The sequence below is a fragment of the Macaca fascicularis genome, chromosome 12 (genome assembly GCF_037993035.2).
Source record: "Macaca fascicularis isolate 582-1 chromosome 12, T2T-MFA8v1.1".
NCBI classification, from domain to species: Eukaryota; Metazoa; Chordata; class Mammalia; order Primates; family Cercopithecidae; genus Macaca; species Macaca fascicularis.
Genome location: NC_088386.1, coordinates 136,015,083 through 136,036,414, shown reverse-complemented (window position 1 = coordinate 136,036,414; position 21,332 = coordinate 136,015,083). Strand labels below are relative to the sequence as shown.

General features: G+C 56.2%; 2 protein-coding genes and 1 long non-coding RNA gene across 4 annotated transcripts; 2 read left to right on the top strand and 1 right to left on the bottom strand.

The window, feature by feature from the left end:
- Positions 1–9,075: 9,075 nt before the first annotated feature.
- On the bottom strand, positions 9,076–10,732 carry LOC135966655 (uncharacterized). The gene is made up of 2 exons (XR_010580172.2): positions 10,504–10,732; positions 9,076–10,171 (listed from the first exon to the last, which is right to left on the bottom strand). It is a non-coding gene; the product is annotated as an uncharacterized lncRNA (long non-coding RNA).
- A 109-nt stretch (positions 10,733–10,841) lies between these two features.
- Positions 10,842–12,776, top strand: OTOS (otospiralin). Of its 2 annotated transcripts, none has more exons than XM_005574812.5 (4): positions 10,842–11,173; positions 11,442–11,535; positions 11,717–11,743; positions 12,452–12,776. In XM_005574812.5, the coding sequence occupies exons 2-4, from the start codon at positions 11,478–11,480 to the stop codon at positions 12,634–12,636; spliced, it is 270 nt and encodes an 89-aa protein (XP_005574869.1). In that variant the 5' UTR covers positions 10,842–11,173; positions 11,442–11,477; the 3' UTR covers positions 12,637–12,776. The 2 variants fall into 2 exon arrangements, with proteins under 2 accessions (XP_005574869.1, XP_005574867.1); XM_005574810.5 differs by having other exon boundaries at positions 11,361–11,535.
- A 2,209-nt stretch (positions 12,777–14,985) lies between these two features.
- Positions 14,986–20,920, top strand: COPS9 (COP9 signalosome subunit 9). Its single transcript, XM_005574803.4, has 3 exons — positions 14,986–15,542; positions 17,758–17,830; positions 20,659–20,920. Exons 1-3 carry the CDS (start codon positions 15,417–15,419, stop codon positions 20,694–20,696), a joined length of 237 nt encoding a protein of 78 aa, XP_005574860.1. The 5' UTR covers positions 14,986–15,416; the 3' UTR covers positions 20,697–20,920.
- The last annotated feature ends 412 nt before the right edge of the window (positions 20,921–21,332 follow it).

Below are 21,332 nucleotides of genomic sequence, written 5' to 3'. Positions count from 1 at the left end.
GGCTCAGCCCCTACCTCCCTGCACATCTGCCTGATGCCTCTCACGCGTCTTCTTGGTGGGGTGGAAGAACCGTTGCAATTCTCCCTGCAAGGATCCTTCTGAGCCCCCCCTCCTCGAGGCTCACACCCCTCCCCACCAGAGCACAAGTCCTTCTACCCACCCCAGCTAGGGGCAGGCCCTGAGCTGTGACCCATGGAAGTGTCCCAGGCTTCTGAGAGGTGGCAGTGATTCCTCTCAGAAGCATCACAGGGCTGGGAAGAACCCCTGAGTCCCAATCTCCATTGGCCACTGCAGGGCCTCGTGTGTCACTGCCTGGGAGGTGGTGATATGAGCTGCAGATGGTGAGCTCTGACAACAACAAGGCTAATCTTTGTTGAGGGCTTCCTGTGTGCCAGGGACCCCTCCTCTTCAGTTTCCTTCACAACCCAGAGTCACCAACATTTAACAGACGGGGAAACTGAGGCACAGAAGTGTTAAGTAACTTGCCCAGGGTCCCACAGCTAGTAAGAGGCAGAGCCAGAAGCCAAGATGCTCTCACATGAGACACTTGTGGCCTAAGCACAGCTCAGGGACTGAAGTGGCAGTAGCTGGGAAGGATCTGGCCAGAGGGGGAGACAGATGCGGTTTGCCAGGATGTGGGCTCTGGGTGGGCAGGAGTGATGCAGCCTGGGTGGAGTGAGCCTGGCCATTTGTCACCTGCTTGCCAGACCCCAGGAGCTGGCCTGAGATCTCACAAGAAATCAGGGCACTCCAAGATCCTGAACTGGAAATGGTTTAGAGCACTTCTTTGGGTCTGGCTGAGTTACCCCAGTGGGAAAATGGCCTGGGAGGGCTGGGTTTGAGGGACTGGGGTCAAAGTTGGAGAGTGCCTCTCCCAGAGGAGGGACCTAGCTGGGGGTGGGAGGGACCTCCAGAGCTCTCGTCCATCAGGTTTTCACCCCTCTGAGCCTCCATTCTCATCTGCAAGGTGGGACCAGTCAGTGCACGGCCCCAGGAGCTGGGCAACAGACCTGGATAGGGACGCCTGGACCCCCACCCCTTACCTGCAGGCAGCGCAGCACCACAAGTGCCCCAGGGAAACTGCCGCAGCCCCGCCTCCCCACCTCACCCGCCCACCCACTGGGATCTGTGGCCTTGGGCAGAGGCTGCCTGCCCAGGGCTGCCCCCTCCTGGTTCTGGTGTGCTGGTGCACTTCCGTCCCTGTTCCGGACTTTCTGTTTCCTGAAAGCCCAGATAATCAGAACCTGGAAAGACCTTACCAAGAGTCTCCCAGGGGAGACAGGGAGGGGAGGAGGTCTCAGTCGGCCCAGGTGTCAGCTGACTGCGAGTCCACTGAGCTCTCTCCAAAGGTCGAGATGTCTGTCACCAGGCGGGGGCCACCTCCCCTGTACACCCTGGTTTCCTGTGTCTCCAAGCATCCTGCCCTGGACTGAGACCCATATCGGCAGGTTCAGGAGGGGATGGCAAGAGCCAGTGGGCACACAGGGCGACTGTGGGGATGGGCAGGGGACACGTGTCCAGTGACAGAGGATGACGGTGTCCTTCCGGGCTGGGTCTGGAACTAGCCCTTCCTCACCTGTGTTCCTCGGGAATCTTTTTCCAGGCGGTAAACTAACTCAGGGAGAAAAGTTTGTCTCGGACAAATGCATATGGGTTGTGCGATAAGAATTTCTTCTTTTTTGGAGAACCCAAATGCCCATTTGCTAAATGTCCAGGGTGGATGGTCTCACCCCAAGGGCTGCCCATGAGCCTCGGCCTTGTGCTTGGCCAGCTGTGAAGGAGGCAAGCAGGTGGGACGAGAGCACCTCCCTTCCCTTCCAACCGAGTCCTTACGGGCTCCTCTGCCTTCTCCTCTTCCTGGAAGCAGGCATCCTGGCCCCGTGGTCAAGGACCCAGAGTGTGAGCAAATTTAGAATCAAGTACCCCTGATAAGCTGCTGCAGTTGTCTTGCTACTGTTCATCTTCGAGAACCATGACTTAGAGAGCCCCCTGGGCATTCTTATGGACAGACACCTGGACGAATGGAGCCCCAGACCCCTGCACCCAGTGAGGAAGCAGCAGCACTCGCAGGGTTGGCCTTACAGCACAGGCCGCACAGTTCCATCCGGGAGGCCTCTGGAGACATCAGCGACCCTCAGTCCCAGGACTCTCGGAGGACCAGGGCACCTGTGCAGAAGCTCGGGCCCCGCCCAGGCCTTCTCAGTGGGCCTCTGTACAGGTAACAGAGGGGCACACCTGGAGTGTCTTGGAAGAGCCAGGGAGGGTGATCTGACCCTTACCTGCTGGGGCCGCCCTGAGACTGGGCTCATTATCCCTCTCCAGCCTTTGCTGTGCACTCTGGGCAGGTGCCTTCCCTTGCAGAGCCTGTTTCCTCTCCAGGGAGATGCGGACGATAAGAACAGCGCTGACCCTTCTGGGAGCCGAGGACCTCAGGGGACAGTCTTTGAAGGGGTGTGGCACAGAGCAGCTGCTGGGGACATGAGCTGGAATGGTGCAGACTTTTCTCACCAAGAGATGATGCTGTGGTGGGAAGACATCACCCTCCAGGGACGGGTCACCTAAAGCAAGTATCTGCCTATTTGATCAAACACGGAGGTAACTCATGGCCTTCCGAGGGTCACGCTGTGCCTTCTGGCAGGCAGATCTCTTGTGTTCTATCTTTGGCTTGGCTCTGGGTCCCCCTTGGAGCTGGCCCGTGTGTCCCCAGAGACCTGTATGTCAGGAAGACTGAGGGATGCACGGATAGGGGTAACTCCTCGTCCACCTCACTCCTCATGGTCCTTCTGACTCCAGCCTCAGCTGCAGCAACACACTCCGCCCAGGCCTCACCTGCCCTGTGGCACAGTCCTCACCTCACCTGCAGCCCCTGCTCCTACTTCCTGCTTCCTCCCTGACTTCTATGAGATCACTGCTCTGGAAGCCTGCAGGAGCCCAGTGAGCACCCCAAACCTGAAGTGGGGCAGTTTATCCCACGGGGCAACCCCCAGCCAATGGAGATGGGAGACAGTGGAGTGGATACACGTGCCTCCTTCTAGGCTGACGATCAGAAGCCCCGGGACATGCTCCTGCTGCCCGCAGCAGCACCAAGACCGCGACTCGCCCTGTTTCTCCTTCTCTGCGGTCTTGCTCCCAGTACTGCATTCCCACTGCCTGAGTCACTTCCCAGATAGAGCACATGCTCGTGCAACAAACCACACATGCCACACACATGCACACGGACACACATATGCACATGCCACACACCCCCACATACATGCACACACCACACACATGCACACGGACACATACATGCACACACCACACACATGCACATGCCACACACCCCATACACATGCACACGGACACATCCCACATACATAGCATACACCACACACATGCACACAGACACACACATGCACACACCACACACATGCTGTACACCCCCACATACATGCATACATCACACACATGCACACGGACACACATATGCACATGCCACACACCCCCACATACATGCACACACCACACACATGCACACGGACACACATATGCACATGCCACACACCCCCACATACATGCACACACCACACACATGCACACGGACACATACATGCACACACCACACACATGCACATGCCACACACCCCATACACATGCACACGGACACATCCCACATACATAGCATACACCACACACATGCACACAGACACACACATGCACACACCACACACATGCTGTACACCCCCACATACATGCATACATCACACACATGCACACGGACACACATATGCACATGCCACACACCCCCACATACATGCACACACCACACACATGCACACGGACACACACATGCACATGTCACACACCCCCACATACATGCACACACCACACACATGCACACGGACACACATATGCACATGCCACACACCCCCACATACATGCACACACCACACACATGCACACGGACACACACATGCACATGTCACACACCCCCACATACATGCACACACCACACACATGCACACAGACACACATATGCACATGCCACACACCCCCACATACATGCACACACCACACACATGCACACGGACACATACATGCACACACCACACACATGCACATGCCACACACCCCATACACATGCACACGGACACATCCCACATACATAGCATACACCACACACATGCACACAGACACACACATGCACACACCACACACGTGCTGTACACCCCCACATACATGCATACATCACACACATGCACACGGACACACACCCCACACACGCCACACACATGCACGCACACACCCCACACACATAGCACACACCACACACATGCACATGCCACACAATACACATGCCACACACACCCCACATGCATGCACATGCCACACACGTGTACGCACCATACACATACACATGCCACACACATGTACACACCACACACATACACATGCCACACACCCCACACATGCCACACACATGCACGCACACACCCCACACACATAGCACACACCACATGCATGCACACAGACACACACAAACATAGCATGCACCACACACATGCACACAAACACAGTACACACACACACCCCACCCCCCCACATCCCACACCCATCTGCATAGCACACACCACACACACGCACACAGACACAGTGCACACACACCCCACACACCCCCCCACCACACAGAACCTACACTCCACCCACAGAGCACACAGCACACACATGCAGCCCTCCACACACACAATACACAGACATGCACACATACAAGTACACACCCCACACCCCACCCACACAGCACACAGCCCACTCACGCAGGCCCACACACACACACACAATACACAGACATACACCCATGCACATGCCACACCCACACATTCCACACATGCATCCAAGCACACAAACACAAATACACATGCACACACGCATGCACAGACATACACACACCAAACCACACGTGGACATGCACACACACACACACGCACACACACATTCTTCAGGATAAGACAACACTGGCTAAATGTTGATGCAGTGTTCGGGTGTGGCTGTTGGAGGCTCTGGGTCCTCTGGAAAGAGGAAGATGAGCGCACACCTCCCGCCTTCTGTTGCTCCAAGGCTGTGGGGGCCGTGGGCCCTTCCCTTTCCCGGGTCCCCTTCCTCCCACGCAGTCAGGCCAGGCCACCTGGTGCCCATGAAGATCCTTCCTGCTTCAAGGCACTGGGGCCCCGGCTGCCTCTCAGGTGATGTTTCCACTGAGAAGCGCCAGGCCCTCAGGTGCCGTGTCATGGCACGTGGAGGGTGGGTCCTGTCATGGGATTCAGGCACTTGTTACAGCCCACCTGGAGGGCTGGTGCTTCTCTCCCTGAGTCATGGGAGGCTCCCTCTGTCCTGTGTCCCCATCCCTGGCTCCAAGCTTGAGAGAAGGAGGCTCTGCCCTGCCTGCCTCTCTGGCTCTATCAGCTTCTCTCTGTGATGAGCCCAGCCCAGGCGAGTTCCAGACAGCCATGAGTCCCTGGACCATGAGTCCCTCAGCTGACAGGGAGGTTCAGGGCTGCAGCCCATCTGCTCACATTGTGTAATGACCATGACCCTAAGTTCCAGGAGGAAGCATCTCAGAAAAGACCCTCGTGGGCATGGGGAGCTGCCTGCCTTGCCCCCAGGGCTGGGGCCACGTGGGTGGTCAGGAGCCTGGAGCCCCTTCTCCCTGCCAGCCTGTGCTCAAAGCCTTGGCTTTTGGCCAGACCTGGGCACGGAGCCAGAGGCCAGGAGGGTCCACATGCTTCTGTCCTGCACAGGGTTGCCAGATATGGCAAAAAAAAAAAAAAAAAAAAAAAAAAGAAAGAAAGACAGACAAACAGGTAAAATTGGAATTTCAGTTAAACAAGGATACTTACCAGTATAAATATGTCCCTGGCGATATTTGGGACACACTTATACTTTAAAAAGTATTCATTGATTATTTGAAATTTGCATCTAACATGGCATCCCATATTTTTTTCAGGACAACTAGGGTCCCAAAGGACCCCCACAACCCCAGCCCCACTTGACCCCAGGCCAGGTTCCCCTTTGTTTCAGAAGAAGCCCCTCAGGCCCTGAACTGGAGCCTAGTCAGGAATTCTGAGTTGGTTAAAGGAAGGAATTATATCTTTTTTAAAAAGAAGAACCAAATGGGCCTTAAACAATTTAGCTTTCAAATCTGCCATCTTTACAGGACAGTCTTGTGACACGGTGGGGGGCTTTTCTCTGACCATCTCCTGCCCTGCATGGTACCCCAGGAGGCCCAGCCGTGCAGAATCTGGTAAGAACAGCGCCCCTGGAGTGCACCTCCGCCATGCCTCCTCCTCATTCCCAGCTTGGGTTCCTGAGAATGAAGCCTTCGGATGTCCGTGATCTGCAATCTGAAGTCAGGTCTGGCTGGATTTTCACTACTTTGGTTCTCATTTTTTAAAGCCCTCACACTCACATCTAATTGGACAGTTTTTAGTGACTTTCACCGTAAGTAGGCCTCTCCAAGTCAACTTAGTTTTAATCCAAAAAGCTCTTTCTTTTCATGTTCATTAGAATTCTAGACATTTAGTTATTTTATTAAAATAACAAGGACAATCGGCACCGGTGGGGTTGGGAACTCACGTAGGTGACTGTCAGAGGGCGCCGTTATCCTCACTCCTTGGGTATTTGGGCTCGGTCCTCGGGTTTATGGAGGGGGCAGAAGACAGCAGCTGAGAAGCAAGTGGGCAGTGAGGGTGGGGAGGGCCATGTTCCCTGTGGCTCAGCGAGGACAGCAGGGTGGCCGGCCTGCAGGCACGGTGGACTCTGACACTGACTGGTTGGGTGGACCTGGACTAGGCACTAACATAGGCTCAGAGAGGAGGCAGGCAGGACACAGCCAGGCAGGAGGCCACATCTTTGCTGAGATCGAGGACACCAAGGACACCAGCTGGGGGATGGGGGGGCTGGGTGGGCTTGAGGAGGAGGCCACGTCCCCCACTGAGACCGAGGATGCCAAGGACACAGGACAGGGTGACAGGGGCTGGGATGGGCTGCGAGGAGGCTGTGTCACCTGCTGGGATTGAGGACAATGAGGACACAGGACAGAGGGATGGGGGCTGGGGTGGGCTGCCGAGGAGGCTGTCTGAGGGTCCTGGGCTCTGGGAGCGGTGGACAGGCTCCAGGCAGCGAGCAGAGCCCCAGTGCCGAAGCAGGGGGCACGTTCCTAGGGCCCTGATGGCGGGCTGGCGAGAGAGGACCTGGGAAGCGAGTCACCAGCAGGAGCCTGGGCTCTGAGGCCACATGTGGGAGCAGCGTGGACTTTCCAGAAGCTTCCCTGGCAGCCGAGGGGAGGTTGGTTTGAACATAGTCTGTCTGCTCCAGAACACGGCCCAAGTCTGGTCACCATGATGGCAGTGTCGTGATGGGGCCTTTGAGACGGGTCTGTCCGTGAAGAGGGGCTGGTGCTTCCTGTCGGGAGCGGGTTGACCCTCTCGGGAGCACGGCTGTTATAAAGGCAAGCTCAGCTTCCTCTCGCCGCAGGGCCCCTCTGATTCCCAGCCATGCTGTGGAGCAGCACGAGGCCCTCCCGCGAGGTGGCTGCCCAGGCTTGGACTCTCCAGCCTCCGGAAGCGTGAGCTGAACAAACCCCTGTCCTTTATAAATGCCCAGTCTGTGGCATTCAGTGAAGACCCAGACAAGGGGACAGGGAGGAACACGGAGGAGGCACAGCCGTCCGGAGCCCATGTCCAGGTGAACTGTGTCTTTAGGACTTTAAATCATGAACAAGAGTCTGTGCTTGGCCTGTTCCTCCAGGAAACAGGTGGGCTGGGCACAGGCCTGGGCAACCCTGGCTCAGTGACACCTGCAATAGCCCAGGCTTGGTGTTCCCAAGCTGGACAGCAGGGGGCACCAGAGACCGCCCGATCTCTGCACTGCCAGCGGCACCCGCAGCCCAGCTCTGCCTGGTTGTCTTAGGACCCACCAGTGTCCCCCAAGACCGTCTTGTGCGTGTGAGCATGTTCTTGCCCCAGGCAGACGAGACTTCCAGAGGCCTCCGATGCATCTTCGATGGGTGGGGACTGTGCAGAGCAGGGGCAGGAGCTGGGGCTGGGGAGCAGGGACCCTGCAGAGTCACCTGGAGAAATTTCAAAACTGCGGAGACCTGGACCCATTAAATCAGAATCTCACGTTAGGAGGCTGGAAATCCCGACTATTCAAAAGCTCCCAGGTGGTCCCAATGTGCCCTCAGGGTTAAGAGCCACTGCTTGAGATGGTGGCCCTGGACCTGCCCAGCACCACCTAGAGACGTGTTGGAAATGCAGATTCTCAGCTCCCCGAAGCACTTGAATCAGAACTCTGAGTGGGAGGGGCCAGAAAGAGACCTGCATTTTAACAAGCACTACAGGAATCTGATGTCAGGCCCCCAGGGACTCACCCCCTCAGGCTGAGAACCGCTGCCCGTGCCTCGCTGCCCAAAGTGTGCTGGGGGACCAGTAGTATCCTCAGCTCTTGGGAGCTGGTTAGGGATACAGAGTCCAAGGCCCTCCACCTGTTGAATTAAACCTGCATTTTAACAGGACCCCTGGGGGATTCTTACAGTTTGAGAACCATTGCTCTAGGGGCTGTCACTGAACAAGAACAATACACGCCTTGGTGTGTAAACCCCTACAGAGGCCATTCCGGGTGGGCTGTAAGAGAGCAGGTGAGAAAGGAATGATGGGTGAGTGGCCAGGGTGACGCCCTCCAGGGTGCAGGGGAGCCGGGGATCTCCGGGTAGAGCCAGGAAAGGCTGTGTCCAGGCCAACGGGGGACAGTGGCCCTGCAGGACCCATGAAGCGTCTTCTCAAGAGAGCGTTCCTGCAGGACCCGGGAAGCGGGACAGTGCGTGGCGGTGGGGCAGTGGGAGTGGCAAGATGGACCAGGACGGCCCGAGTGATCAGCAGCCCACAGCTATTGGTGGTACTGGGTGGTTTCTTTTTAAGATATTTTTTCCTTACATAAAAATAATAAATTAAGGAACATACATATACCCAGAGTGAAGAAAAACCACATATATATGCCCATAGGTCCACCGTCCAACACCATCACTGCTTACTACTTCCAGACTTTTTCCACATATAGTCTTTTATTCAGTCATTATAAAGATACGGTACATGCTATCATATCATCTTTCCTAACGTCGTAGGCATATTTTCACATCATCTTCAGACATGTGGTTATTAACAGAAGGATGATGGGCTCTCTGGCAGCCCCATCACGGTCAGAGGCTGCAGCAGGGCCCGGCTCACCCTCACGTCCTGCCCTCTGCATCTGGCTCCCACCTTCCCTGCTGGACACGGAGGTCCTGGGCCCACCGCCGATGCTGGGCTGTGCATTTTCAGACAGAGCCTCCCAGACTGTTTCCTGGCTCGCCCTCCCAGACCCTCCCTTCCTCGGCGCCGCCCACAGTCGTGGAAGGTCCATTCCTGTAGCAAGCTCACTCCGTGTCTGGCCACACTCCCCATAACCCGGCTGGACACAGTATTGGTGCTGGGAGAGGGGCCCAGGGATGGGAATGCTCAGGGTGGAATCTGGAATTGGATCTCTGACTTGAGTAGATCGAAGACTTCAGTGGCTCCATTTCCCACGGAACTGCTGCCCACCCAGTGCAAAACAGACCGATAGGGGGCAGGACTCTGGGTGACCAAGCAGCTGATGCCACCGTGGAAATAAGGACCGTGGGCTTGGTTGGTGGCTGGAAAAGTGTGCTGTCGAATGTGGGAAAAGAAAATGATGAGCTCAGAGCTTAAATTCCCAGCTCAGGGGGCAGATAAGGAACCAGAGAGCTTCTGTGCTGGGCAGGGAAGGGCGACAGGCAGGCCTGGGTGCTCGCCTCAGCACCCAGATTTCAGAGGGGCCACTGCCCCTAAGCCCTATGTGCAAACAATCGGTTATGCTGAGCACCTGCTTCCTCCTGGGGGTCGGAGATCTGCACACGCACCAGGCAGAGGGGGCTGCACGACCAGCCCTGGGCACTGAGGTTCTGAAGGGCTCCCCTCGTGGGGAGATTTGACATGTGTCGACACAGCGTGGTGCTGGGGAACGGCGTGAGTCCTCCTAGGGCATCTTCCTAGTGAATTATTGACCTGGGTGCTCTTGGGGGCCCCCAATACAACTGCCCTGTAAGAATCCATTGCCTCCTATAGCCACAGGCTCCAGATTTCTGAAAAGGAAACCCAAAATCAAATCCGTGGGTGGCTGCCTTACAATCTGAATTAAATTAACCTTTGGGTATCTTTGGTTAAATGTATGGCATTGTGCGGGAAAAAATAAGTCCTTAATCATTTGGATGGGGGCATGTGGGCAGACTGTGATGAAGTTGGGGACCCTGAACTCCAGAACCGTGGGACACATGGGTGAGGAGTTTCCCAGAATCCTTGCAGAGCCCCCAGGGTGACCAGGAATGACAGGGGAGACTGCCACACCAAATTCGGCCCTGAATTCAGTGGGGTGGTGGGACCCCAAGGGGCAGTACCAGGAGGAGGCTGTACTTACTGGAGAGACAGGTGAACACAGCAACTGATGTGGTCAGTGGGACTGCTGTGTAGTCAGAATGGCCTGACCCGCAGAGACCCTTGGTGCCAGCTGCTGGTGTCCCAGGGTGGGGACAGCCTCCTGCCCACCTGCAGACTGACACTTCGGATCACAGGGAAGCTCCCGCCTGGAGACAGAAGTCCATCTTGACCCCACACTTCCTGCTGTGACTCTGCTCAATGGACGTCCTGCAGGCAGGTCCTGCTGACCTGGGGCTCCTCCTGCCGGCTGGTTTAAGTGGAAGCAGCGCTGGAATTATTCAGCTCCATCTCACGGGGGAGGAAATCTCAGCCAGCCCCAGTATTGGACGTAGGATCTCTCCTTGTGGAGAGGAAACTGGGTTTGTTTCAAGTACCAATGCTGAATTCGGTCCTAACAATTTCAGAAATGGCCTAGCCAAGATGTTTTTCTCTCAGTTCGATCTTCGGATCAGATTTCCAGAAGCTGACACTCTGATTCTGCCTGCCAGCAGGGCGACAGGAGCCCACATCCTCTGGTGGGGATGAAATATTCAGTTTGACTGTTGAGGCAGGTGACGTGTCCTTCCTCATCTACAGCCCTTCTATAAAGAGGACCCTTGAGCTGGCAGCAGAGCCCATCCAGGCAGCACGGCCGGCTGAGCAGAGACAAGGTAAGCTCTGGAGAGGCCAGGCAGGGTTGGGGGGTGGGTGGGTGAGCAATTTCTTAAGTCGTGCAAATTAAGGCCAATTGAGGCAGGGATTTCACCTCCAAATAGTGGTTTGAAACCACTGAAATGGAAATTGCTAGGAAAACCGTAAGAATTTTTTTTTTTTTTAAATCCATGCCATTTTCCCCAGGGCTGCCCCACTGGGGCTGGTAGAGGAAGCCGGCCCTGACAGATGGGTGGTCTCGCCCTTCCTGGGTTCGTCCTGCTGCAGGTGAGCCTGAGTCGCAGATCAGGAAGCACCGGGAAGATGCAGGCCTGCATGGTGCTGGGGCTGGCCCTCTGCCTCCTGCTGGGGCCTCTCGCAGGTGAGGGGCCGCTCTGGAGGGAGGCAGCCACCAGGACCCCCCGACAACCCTCCTGTTCTCTCCCCTTCCATACACATCTCCAGACTGCTGGGAAACCTCAGAGCCCTGCGGCTGGTGTGGGGTGGGCCCAACTGGCACCTGGGTGGTCCTTCTGGGTGACAGCTCTTCTCTTCCTTTGCAGGGGCCATGCCTGTGCAGGAGGAAGGAGGTACCGTTCTCCGATTTCTTTCCTTTCATTTGCATAAGTAACTGGTGTGCAGCGGGGAGAAACTGCTGGGGAGGGCAGTGGCTTCCTATCTCAAGCAGATGCATCAGGGGCCCTGGCTCAGCTCAGGCCTGAGCACGGAAAACATGGCCCTCAAGAGCCAGCTTGGAGCTGTGCAAGCAGAGGGTCTCTGAGCTCCTTCCAGCTGCGACCCTGCCCTCCAGCCACCAGGGAACACACTGGGCAGGGGGAGCCAGGGCCCCATGACCCCTGACATTCCCACCCTCCTACCTGGGCTCCAGCCCCTAGGCCCTCCCAACTCTGAGCCCTAACTCAGTCCAGTATCTTCAGGGCCACCCTTGCCCAAGCTTTAGGACAGGTTATGTTGGGGGGTAGTGGACGGGGGTGTCTGTGCTCCCTTCAGAAATCCCAGCAGGAGACTGCCGGTGCCCCACACCATCCCCATACAACTCCCTCCTCAAACAGGACAGGCCTCCCCCCTCCGGCTCTTCCCCTTTTTCCTCTGTCTCCCAGATCAGGCATCCCCAAGGACCTAGGTCATCACCCCACTGATGAGAGGGGACAGGCTCAGGCCCCCACTCTGGGAAGGCTGAATCACTGTGGGCACAACTGGGAACCATCCACTTGCCTTGAAGCCTCCGAGGACGGTGTCTCCGGGCAGGACCAAGGCAGGTGTCATGTGTCTTTCAGACCCTTACGCGGAGCTGCCAGCCATGCCCTACTGGCCTTTCTCCACCTCTGACTTCTGGAACTACGTGCAGCACTTCCAGGCCCTGGGGGCCTACCCCCAGATCGAGGACATGGCCCGCACCTTCTTTGCACACTTCCCCCTGGGGAGCACCCTGGGCTTCCATGTTCCCTATCAGGAGGACTGAATGGTGTCCAGCCTGGTGCCCGCCCGCCCCGCCAGGCTGCACCAGGTCAGGCCTCTGCAGGCATGGAGTCCCGGCAAAAACTTGGCCCCTGCGGGGAGTCAGGCCTGGTCTCATGCTCAATAAACTCCGGACTGAAGATGTACAACCAGCGTTGTGGGTGGTCTTTCAAGGACGGCTGCGCTCAGGCCCCATTTACTTTATTTCACAAATGAAGCGGGTTTTATTTTGATTCCTGGGGAGCACTTTCATACACTCTTTCATAAATGTGCACCATTTCCATCCACACTGGCATCAACAAGGGACCTTATATCCTGGGCGGACTCAGGACTGGCTTTCTGTGTCTCCCTCTCATCCATTTCCCACAATGATCCCGGGGGTGCTGCAGTTCCCCCAGATTACAGGTGAGGAAACTGAGGCAGAGACAAGAGGCCACTGCCTGATTTGTTAAGGTCACACAGCTGGTTAAGGGGGAGCTAGACTCCAGTCCAGGCACCCTCGCTCTGGGCCACTAAGCTGGGCAACAGGCAAACCCACAGTCAGGGCTCGGCTGACTCCACACCACGACACTCCCCTGGGAGGAGGACCCAGGAGGCAGCAGGACATGGAAGTGAGAAACCCCGTCTGTATCTGTCATCAGTCAGGGACAGCGGGGCCTGGGCAGGCTCCGTCTTCCAGGGACGGCTCTAGGTTTTGAGGATGCTGGGAGGAAGGGGGCTTCACCTGGGCACCCTGGGGCACCGGAAGGCTGGGCAGGCAGCATGATGGCATCTCAGGGGTGGGCCTCCAGCAATGGGATGGCCTCTGCACAGGTGGTGAGCTCCCCATCCCTGTAGGGTATACAAACAGACCGTGGAGACCCACGGCTCCAACCCTTAGCTAGGAAAGACCTTGACTTAATGGGCCACTCCTCTTGGTCACTGCCAAGCCCCTGTTCCATCGGACTGACTTTCACTTGGGTCTTTCAGAGTGACGCACTTTGGCATGGCATGAGGTTCACGGGATGCCCACTGCCTGCTTCTCCCTGCATCCCACACTGTCCACTCAGGCCAGGCGGACCCTTTTCAGGCCACACCCTCACCCCTCACATTTCAGCTCAATTCCTGTCCCTGGACCTACCCTCCTCCATGCCGCCCCCCCTTCTCTGCAGCCTAACCCCCAAACCCACCTCCTTTAAGGCCTGTTGAGGAAAACTTACTAGAAATTTTCAGAAGTTGTGCTGAACCCTGGAGACAGGTGTGGGGACCACTGCAACGGGATCTTGCAGTGGGGGAGGGAGACCAGGCTCAGCTCCGAACAGCACAGGCAGTGGGGGTTTGCGGCTGAGGAGCAGGTGGGGTTGGGGGTGGAAAATGACTAGGAGGAACACAGTGCGGGAAGGGGACGCTGGCTCCGCAGACCCCACAGGGCTCTCGCTGAAGACAGGCCTGGGCGATCAGACATCCTGGGGATGCTAGGGACCAGGAACCTGATCCAATATCCAGGGTGGAGGGCTCTGGCTAAACCAACTTAGCAGGGCTCTCTGCGAAAACTGAACCTGACAATGCCGTGCACAGATGGGCCTGGGAGGAGGTTAGGAGGCCACCAAAGTCTGGTTAGGCAAAGAACCTTTGGCAAAGTCTCGTTCCAGGACCTCTTGCTTCTCTCCTTCCCTTCCCTGTTCTTCCTCTCTCCCTCCCTTCCTCCAACCTTCTCCCTCCTCTTTCCCCTTTCCTTCTCCTTTCCCTCGCTTTTCTGTCACATTCCTTTCCATCTTAACCACATTTAAGGGCATTAAACACATTCACGGGACTGTGCAGCCATCACCATCAGCCGTCTACTGACCTTTTTCATCTTTCAAGGCTGAAACTCTGTCCCCACTAAACACAAACTCCCCATTTCCCCTTCCCCGGACCCTAACAACCTCCCTTCTACTTTCTGTCTCTGTGACTTCGACTCCTCTAGGGGCCTCTGCTGAGTGGAATCACGCGGTGTTTGTCTTAGGACTGGCTTGTTTCCCTCGGCAGAGCGTCCTCAACGTTCATGCGCATGGCAGCAGGTGTCTGCATTCCCTTCCTTTTAAAGGCTGAGTAATGTTCCACAGTGTGCGCGGACCACATTTGCTTATGCACGTATCCATCAATGGGCAGGGACAGTGGGGGACGCTCCTCTTTTTCATTTATTATAAATAATGCTGCTGTGAACGTGGGGTACAGACGCCCCTTGGAGCCTCTGCTTTCCGTCCTCTGGGCTTGTGCCCGGAAGGGGAGTGCTGGGCCACGTGGGCGTCCGTGTTTGATTTTCTGGGACCTGCCTCCCTGTCTCCCGCCCCGGCTGCCGCGTCTCACTCCCCACCCTTCCACCCGTTTTGCTGTTTTTTGACTCTGGGCGTCCCAGGGGTGCAGCGGCCCCTCGGCGGGGCCCTGGTTTGCTTGCACCTTTTCATCTGCTCACTGGCCGCGAGTGTGTCTTCTCCAGACAAACGTCTGAAGGTCAGGCCCTGGGCTCCTGTGAACCCGGCCGTCCCTGCGGCTGAGTCTGAGGCTCCCTCTTTATTCTGGATCTGGCCCCTTGTCGGAGGCGTGCTCGGTAGGCACTGCTCCCATTGCTGGCGGCCTTTTCTCTCCGTGGCCGCCCGGCCGCCCCTCAGAGGCGTTGCAGACGCCCGCCCTCGCCAGCGCAAAGACAGACGCCGGTGGCCGCGGACGCACGAGCGGCCCCGAGCACCCCGGATGCGAGACCGCTGACCGCGGGCGGGCAGGCGGGCACCACAGAGGCGCGGTCCTCCGGCGTCTAGAGCTGCCATGTGGCGCGCGCCGGAAGCGGCCCTGCGGCCGGAAGTGGGCCTAGAGCGCCGCGGGCCCGAGATGAAGCCGGCGGTGGACGAGATGTTCCCCGAGGGCGCCGGGCCTTACGTGGACCTGGACGAGGTGGCACGGGCCCGGCGGGAGTCTCCGAGCGTGGGGAGCGGGGAAGGGGGAGCGGAAGGGCGGCGTCCTGGTGCGCGGGTCCCGGGGAGGGGAGGCCGGGCGGGTGGGCAATGGGCGCGGCTCCCAGGCTTCCTGCCCCGCGGAGAGCAAATCCCGGCTTCTCCGAGCTTCTGGTGAAAGGCGGCCACCGACGGCGGCGGGAAGTGTGTGCCCTACCCCGGGGGACCAGGAGGCGCAGCCTGAGGGTTGAGTGCCTGCTGGGTTCCCCCACGGCCCCCGGGAACACACTCGTGGTCAAAGGAGTTGCGTTTGCTGCTGTTCGATGGCGGCAGCACCCAGTGGGGGCCCGCGGTGGGTCTCCGTAGCGCGGGTGGGGACTCACCTCGTGTGGGATTTGAGCTAGTGTTCGGGGATTTGGGGAAAGAAAGTGGGCTTTGCTGTGCCTTGGAAACGAGGGTAATTTTCCGACTGGGCTTCTTAAACTGAACTAGAATGAGGGAAGACTGGAGCAGCCGTCATTCTTGTCGTAGTGGAAAAGGGGGATGTCTGGCATTTATGTGCTTTGTGTAGTGGCCTCGTTCTTCTTTTTAATTATACAGGATTATACAGTCGTCTTGGGATATTTTTGGTCTCTGTTGTGTTCACAGAGTGACCTTGTCTGATGTGAGCTGATGTTCTGAGATGGTTTATGGTCAGCAAGAAAGCACCACAGCCTAGCTCGGAGTGGTAGGCCAGCTCCTGCATGTCAGGGCCTCATGTCCTCTTTCTCAAAGCTTAGGGGGTACAGAGGTGGTCAGAGGCAGCCCTTGTGCCTGTGGAGGTAATAACATGGCAGAGAGGCTGATTGCAAACACCAGGTGTCATAGAAAGCCGAAGACACACCAACGGATGGGCCCTCAGGGCTTTGAGGGGGCTCAGCAAAGGTGCAGCTGAGGAGTCGACTCTGTGGCTCAATGCTGGGGGACACATTGGTTTTTGCCAGGTAGGCGGGGATGAAGGCCCGGCAGGAGCAGAGTCCTGGGTTGGGGGGATGCCCACTGGCTCATGTCGTTTAACATGGTTGAGCGTGCAGTGCCAGAGAGAGGGGAGACAGTGGGCAGGGACCAGATCATGAAACCATCTGGAATCACGGTAAGAGGGTGGCTCTGTGCACCCCACTCCTGAAGCACTTCCACTAAACCCAGGCCTCTCAGTCCTGTTTTAAAGTCACAGCCCTAGGCGATGTGGAGCCACTTGAGAGCTTTACAGTGGGGAGTGAGAGGCTCTGACTTGCTCTGTAGGGTGGCGGCATTTAGGGATGAGAGGGTAGAAAAATGGTAGCAGGGAGAACAGGACAGTCGAAGAGGGTGTGAATGAGGCAGATGGAGGTAGGGACAAGCTCAGCCCAGTGTTTAAGTGGTAGAATGTGGGAGGCTTACTGTGGTGTTGGGGACAGGGAGGGAGGCTGAGAAGCCAGGGGAGGAGGCTGAGCATTCTGGCTTTTCTGAGAGTGTCTGTGAAAGGGAACAAGGGCATGCAGCTACGTGGGGATGAGGGCAAGGTTGAGCAAGTGGCCTTGTGAATGCTGGGGCCAGGGCAGCAGCAGGACCTGTGGCCAGCTGTCCAGGGTGCTGCTGTCAGAGGAATCTGCTCCCACTGTCACCAGGTGACTCTAAACAGGATCCAAAATCCTGAGGGCTTCAGATTGCCCAGCTTGGGTTGTGACATGGTTTTTCCACTGCCATGGAGTTGTGGCAGTGGACGGTCCATGATGGCAGCCGGCACCAGAACCTCAGAGGCAGAGCAGGTCAGTTTCCTCCGGGAAGTGGTTTCATTCCCAGAAGAGAGCGGGAAGGGATCCTGAGCGGAGTTGATGGTCTCAGTTTTGCGTGTTTGTGGCCTCTGTGGCAATGTCCGGGGAGGATTGGAAACCTCTCCTCGAAGGTTACAGAGAAGTAGTGGTGCTTAGAGCAGTGGTAGGTTTCTAATTTTTAACAGCAGAGAGGAATCAAGGAACAGAAGCCCTTGAGAGACCTTAAAAATCATTCCTTTGAATTTCTCCCTCCCCCTCCGCCCATACATATTCCTTTATCTGGAACTAAAATGTTGACTCAGCTTGAGCCTGTTTCCCCTCACCCATCTTCCTTTTCTGTGGGGGTGGCGGACACTGCAATGTACTTATCACCCGTTCTTTTGGAAAACGCAGCTGACATAATTTTGCCTTTCCATTCCCCAGGCGGGAGGCAGCACCGGGCTCTTGATGGACTTGGCAGCCAATGAAAAGGCCGTTCATGCAGACTTTTTTAATGGTAAGGATGCTTGGAATGGGATGCCAGATTTAATCTGAATATTTCTTCTGTAGGTTAAGGCAGTGAAGCAACTTGGTGACATGAATAATTTGGGTCATAAGGGGGTAGAGCCCCTGCGCTCCTCTCGGAATGCAGTGCAGCCTCTATGGAGCGATGGCGTGGTCTGCGGCCCCTGGCAGGCAGCCTTCTTTTTCAGGAGAAAAGTAGCATAAAATTGTTCCCAGCTTGCAGCCCAGTAGTTGAGTTTGAGCTCTGGCATGTGTGTTACACGTGCCTGCAGACACCTCAGACTGTAGCTGGGTCTGGCCCCTTGCCCCAGACACGGCCATAGGAACCCTGTCTGGCTCCCTGTCTCTCTCCTCTCCGGGCAGCCGGTTTCCTTTCCTCTCCCAGCCCACCTGTGTTTGCCTGCCTGGGTTCTCGTACCCTCAGCTGCCTTTGCAGAGGGACAGCCACACTCCAGCTCTTGCCCAGCTCTGAAATCAGGACGCAGGATGCGTTTCCCTCTTGATTTAAGGGCTTCAGTGCTAGTTACCAAAAACATGGATAAACCAAATAAAACATTGGTAAACCAAATAAACAATGAAAAGCAAACTTTCTGTAAGATCTTCTGACCTGCTAGAGGGGATATTTCTCTCATTCTCTTCTGATTTCTTCAGGCCTTGTTCCTCTAGTTCATATTAACATTTACTAAGCGTTCAAATAATAAACAAGATAGGTTTCTCACCCCAGAGAGTGAGGTGGCATTTTCCATCCTGTTTTAACCCATGGTGCTGGCCTCTACAGAAAGCTCTTGTTACCAGTTAACAGCTAGGATGTGACCTTACCACATCGGTTTCTAACTTACCGGAGACCCCCTGCCATCCTGAGTCCCTGCTGCTTTATCAGGCTGACTGTCAGCCAGCCATTGCCTGAGGGGAGCAGCCAAGCTGCTGAGTTGGGGTGCAGGCTTTCCCAGGGTGCCTGGCCATGCCCCTGAGGCAGCATTCTTGCTGCTACCAACTGGAGTCAGAACTGGGGCAGGTGACATTTGAGACGAGTCTGGAGGACTGAATAGCATTTCTTTCAATTCTTTATGCCAGAGTGAGATGGGAGAAGGGTGTTGCCTTCAGAGGGAACAAATTGTGCAAAACTGTGGAGTGCTCTCCAGAGCTGCTCTGCGAAAACACCAGCTCACCAGGGCGACTTTGAAGCTTCTTCACGTGGGCAGGATTGGGCAGTGGCTAATACTGGCACCATGCACTTGGATTTTGATGATCTCCTTCAAAGTCCCATTTATCCTCTGCCAGCCCATTGGTGAGAGGCGACTGCTGTGTTCTAGTGTTTGAGTTCACATGGCTTCCAGAGTCAGTCCCTGAATCCTGACAGGAAAGCATCTCTGAGAGGGACCCAGGCCTGACCCATCAGGTGAGTGCCCAGCAGCCTGAGCATTGTGGGCGTGTGTCTACCTTTGAGCCACGGCTGGTCAGGGAGGGAACACGGGAGAGCTCTGTGTCCCCTGCCTGCCCACCCACTGAGTTTACAAAGCACTCACTGTCCCGTCAGGTTGTGACAACCCCATGTGTTCAAGGAGCCATTTACTTTGAGAGACCTGTAGGCTGTGGATGGGGCTTCTGCTGAGTCCTTTTTACTCATCAAACAGATGGGTTTTGCTGGGCAGTTATCCCCTGGGCACCGGGGTTCTAGCCATGAACGAGACTCCCTTCCCTCGCCGTGTCTTACAAAATTGTGGGTTCAGACAAGTCAGCAGGCAGGGGCTGGACTGTGACGAGAGCCCTGGCAAAGCGTGGACGGTATTATTTCCGGGAGCACAGCAGAGGGAGGTTTCTCCAGAGCGGGCAGCAGAGCAGAGGTTGGAAGGTGTGGAGTCAGCTGGGCCTGGGACTGCGCAAAAGTGCTCTGAGTGGCAGAACCACAAACAGCAGTTGGGAGGCAGTGAGGATGTGGGGGTGCGTCAGTGTGGCTGGGGAGAGCTGGGACCCTCTGAGTGGCCAGAGATGCCTCAGGGACGCCACCCTCCCTAGGAAGGCTGGATGCCGTGGTGCCAGCAGGCACCCTCCAGCAGTGGAACCTCCTCTTTCTAGTTCATAATTCATCCTGCACATTTTCAGTGCACAGTACGTGTGGGTGGGCTCTTAGTTTTCTTTCTTCTCCTGTTGTGAAAGTAATGATTGCCTGTAGTAGGGAATGTAGAAAACTAAACAGAAGGACAGAATCTTTTCTGGGGGGCCTGATTTTGATCACCCAAAGCAGTGCGCTAGGCGTTTGCTGTGTTTTTTCCAGCGGGAACGGGCCTTAACGGGTGTTTCTCAGGCTTGAGTGTCATTCACGCTGCCTTACTGGCGGCTTCACCTTCCGCAGCTCGGTCCGGCTTTCTCATTCTCACGGCGGCAGCCGGCCTGTTTCCCTCTGCTCTCGAGGACCCAGCACGGGCCTCCCAGCTTCGTCTCTGCCTGGCCCTGGCAGCGAGGGCAGCATCTTGGGCGCCGTGCGCTCATGGGTGCAGACATGGCACTGACGTGTCCTGAGTGCTGAGTTATGGCTGTGCAGTGGTGTCCGTGGGACCCAGAACAGCCCTGCAAGCATTTTCTTAGGATTGTCTTTTAAATGAAAGCACGAAAGCACTCTGGCCAGCACTCTCCCCTTGGACTGTGTGTTTGAGTCCGGGTTGGCTGAGACTGAAAGTCTGTTACGGGAAAAGTCTTTTATTTCATTAGATCATTGACGATCATGTCTGTATTTTGGACGACCATATAATTCATTTTGAAGTGATTTCTTCAGCTCTTACCCTTGTATGTGTAAATACGTGGTTTTGCTTATTTCTCTAGATTTTGAAGATCTTTTCGATGATGATGACATCCAGTGAGATGACCTCTGGCTGCAGGCGGGGCCAGGCCCTTGGTACAGAGTCGCAGTGTGAGCCTGCGCAGGACAGTTTCAGGTGGTTTTAAAGAACACGTGGAAATCCCTTGAATTTAGGACCTGGTTAACCAAGAAAGATAAAAATGTTCTTCACCACCTAGATGAGGCTGTTCGTCTCTGAACATGACCACGTTGTGTCCTCACTCCAATTAAAAGAAAGCAACGTCACGTGCAGAGTGATCTCTTCTTGCACTTTTGAGTGAGTGTTGCAGTCCCTAAAAGTCTGTGTGTGTGTCACGCATGTGTCAGCTGAGAGAACCATGTTTGTCTGCTAGCAAATACCGGGTGTTACGGTGCTGTATGTGCTAGACCAGGAGGCAGTGCGGGCCGAGCACAGCTGGGCCTGCTGATGGCACTGGGAGGACCTTGCCCCGGGGCCGCCCCTCCGCTGCGTGGGCAGGTTCGCACCGTGTGTGTCTGTCAGCACAGCGGGCCCTATGCTGTCCTCCGGCCGCCACGTCAGGGCCGCTGCCCCACAAACTCGAGGCTTAAGGATGACGGGAGGCGCCTTCTACGCGAGGAATGCACGTTGGTCCGTTTCGGAGGAGAGTGTAACACCCGTGTGGGGGAGGGGTTTTGT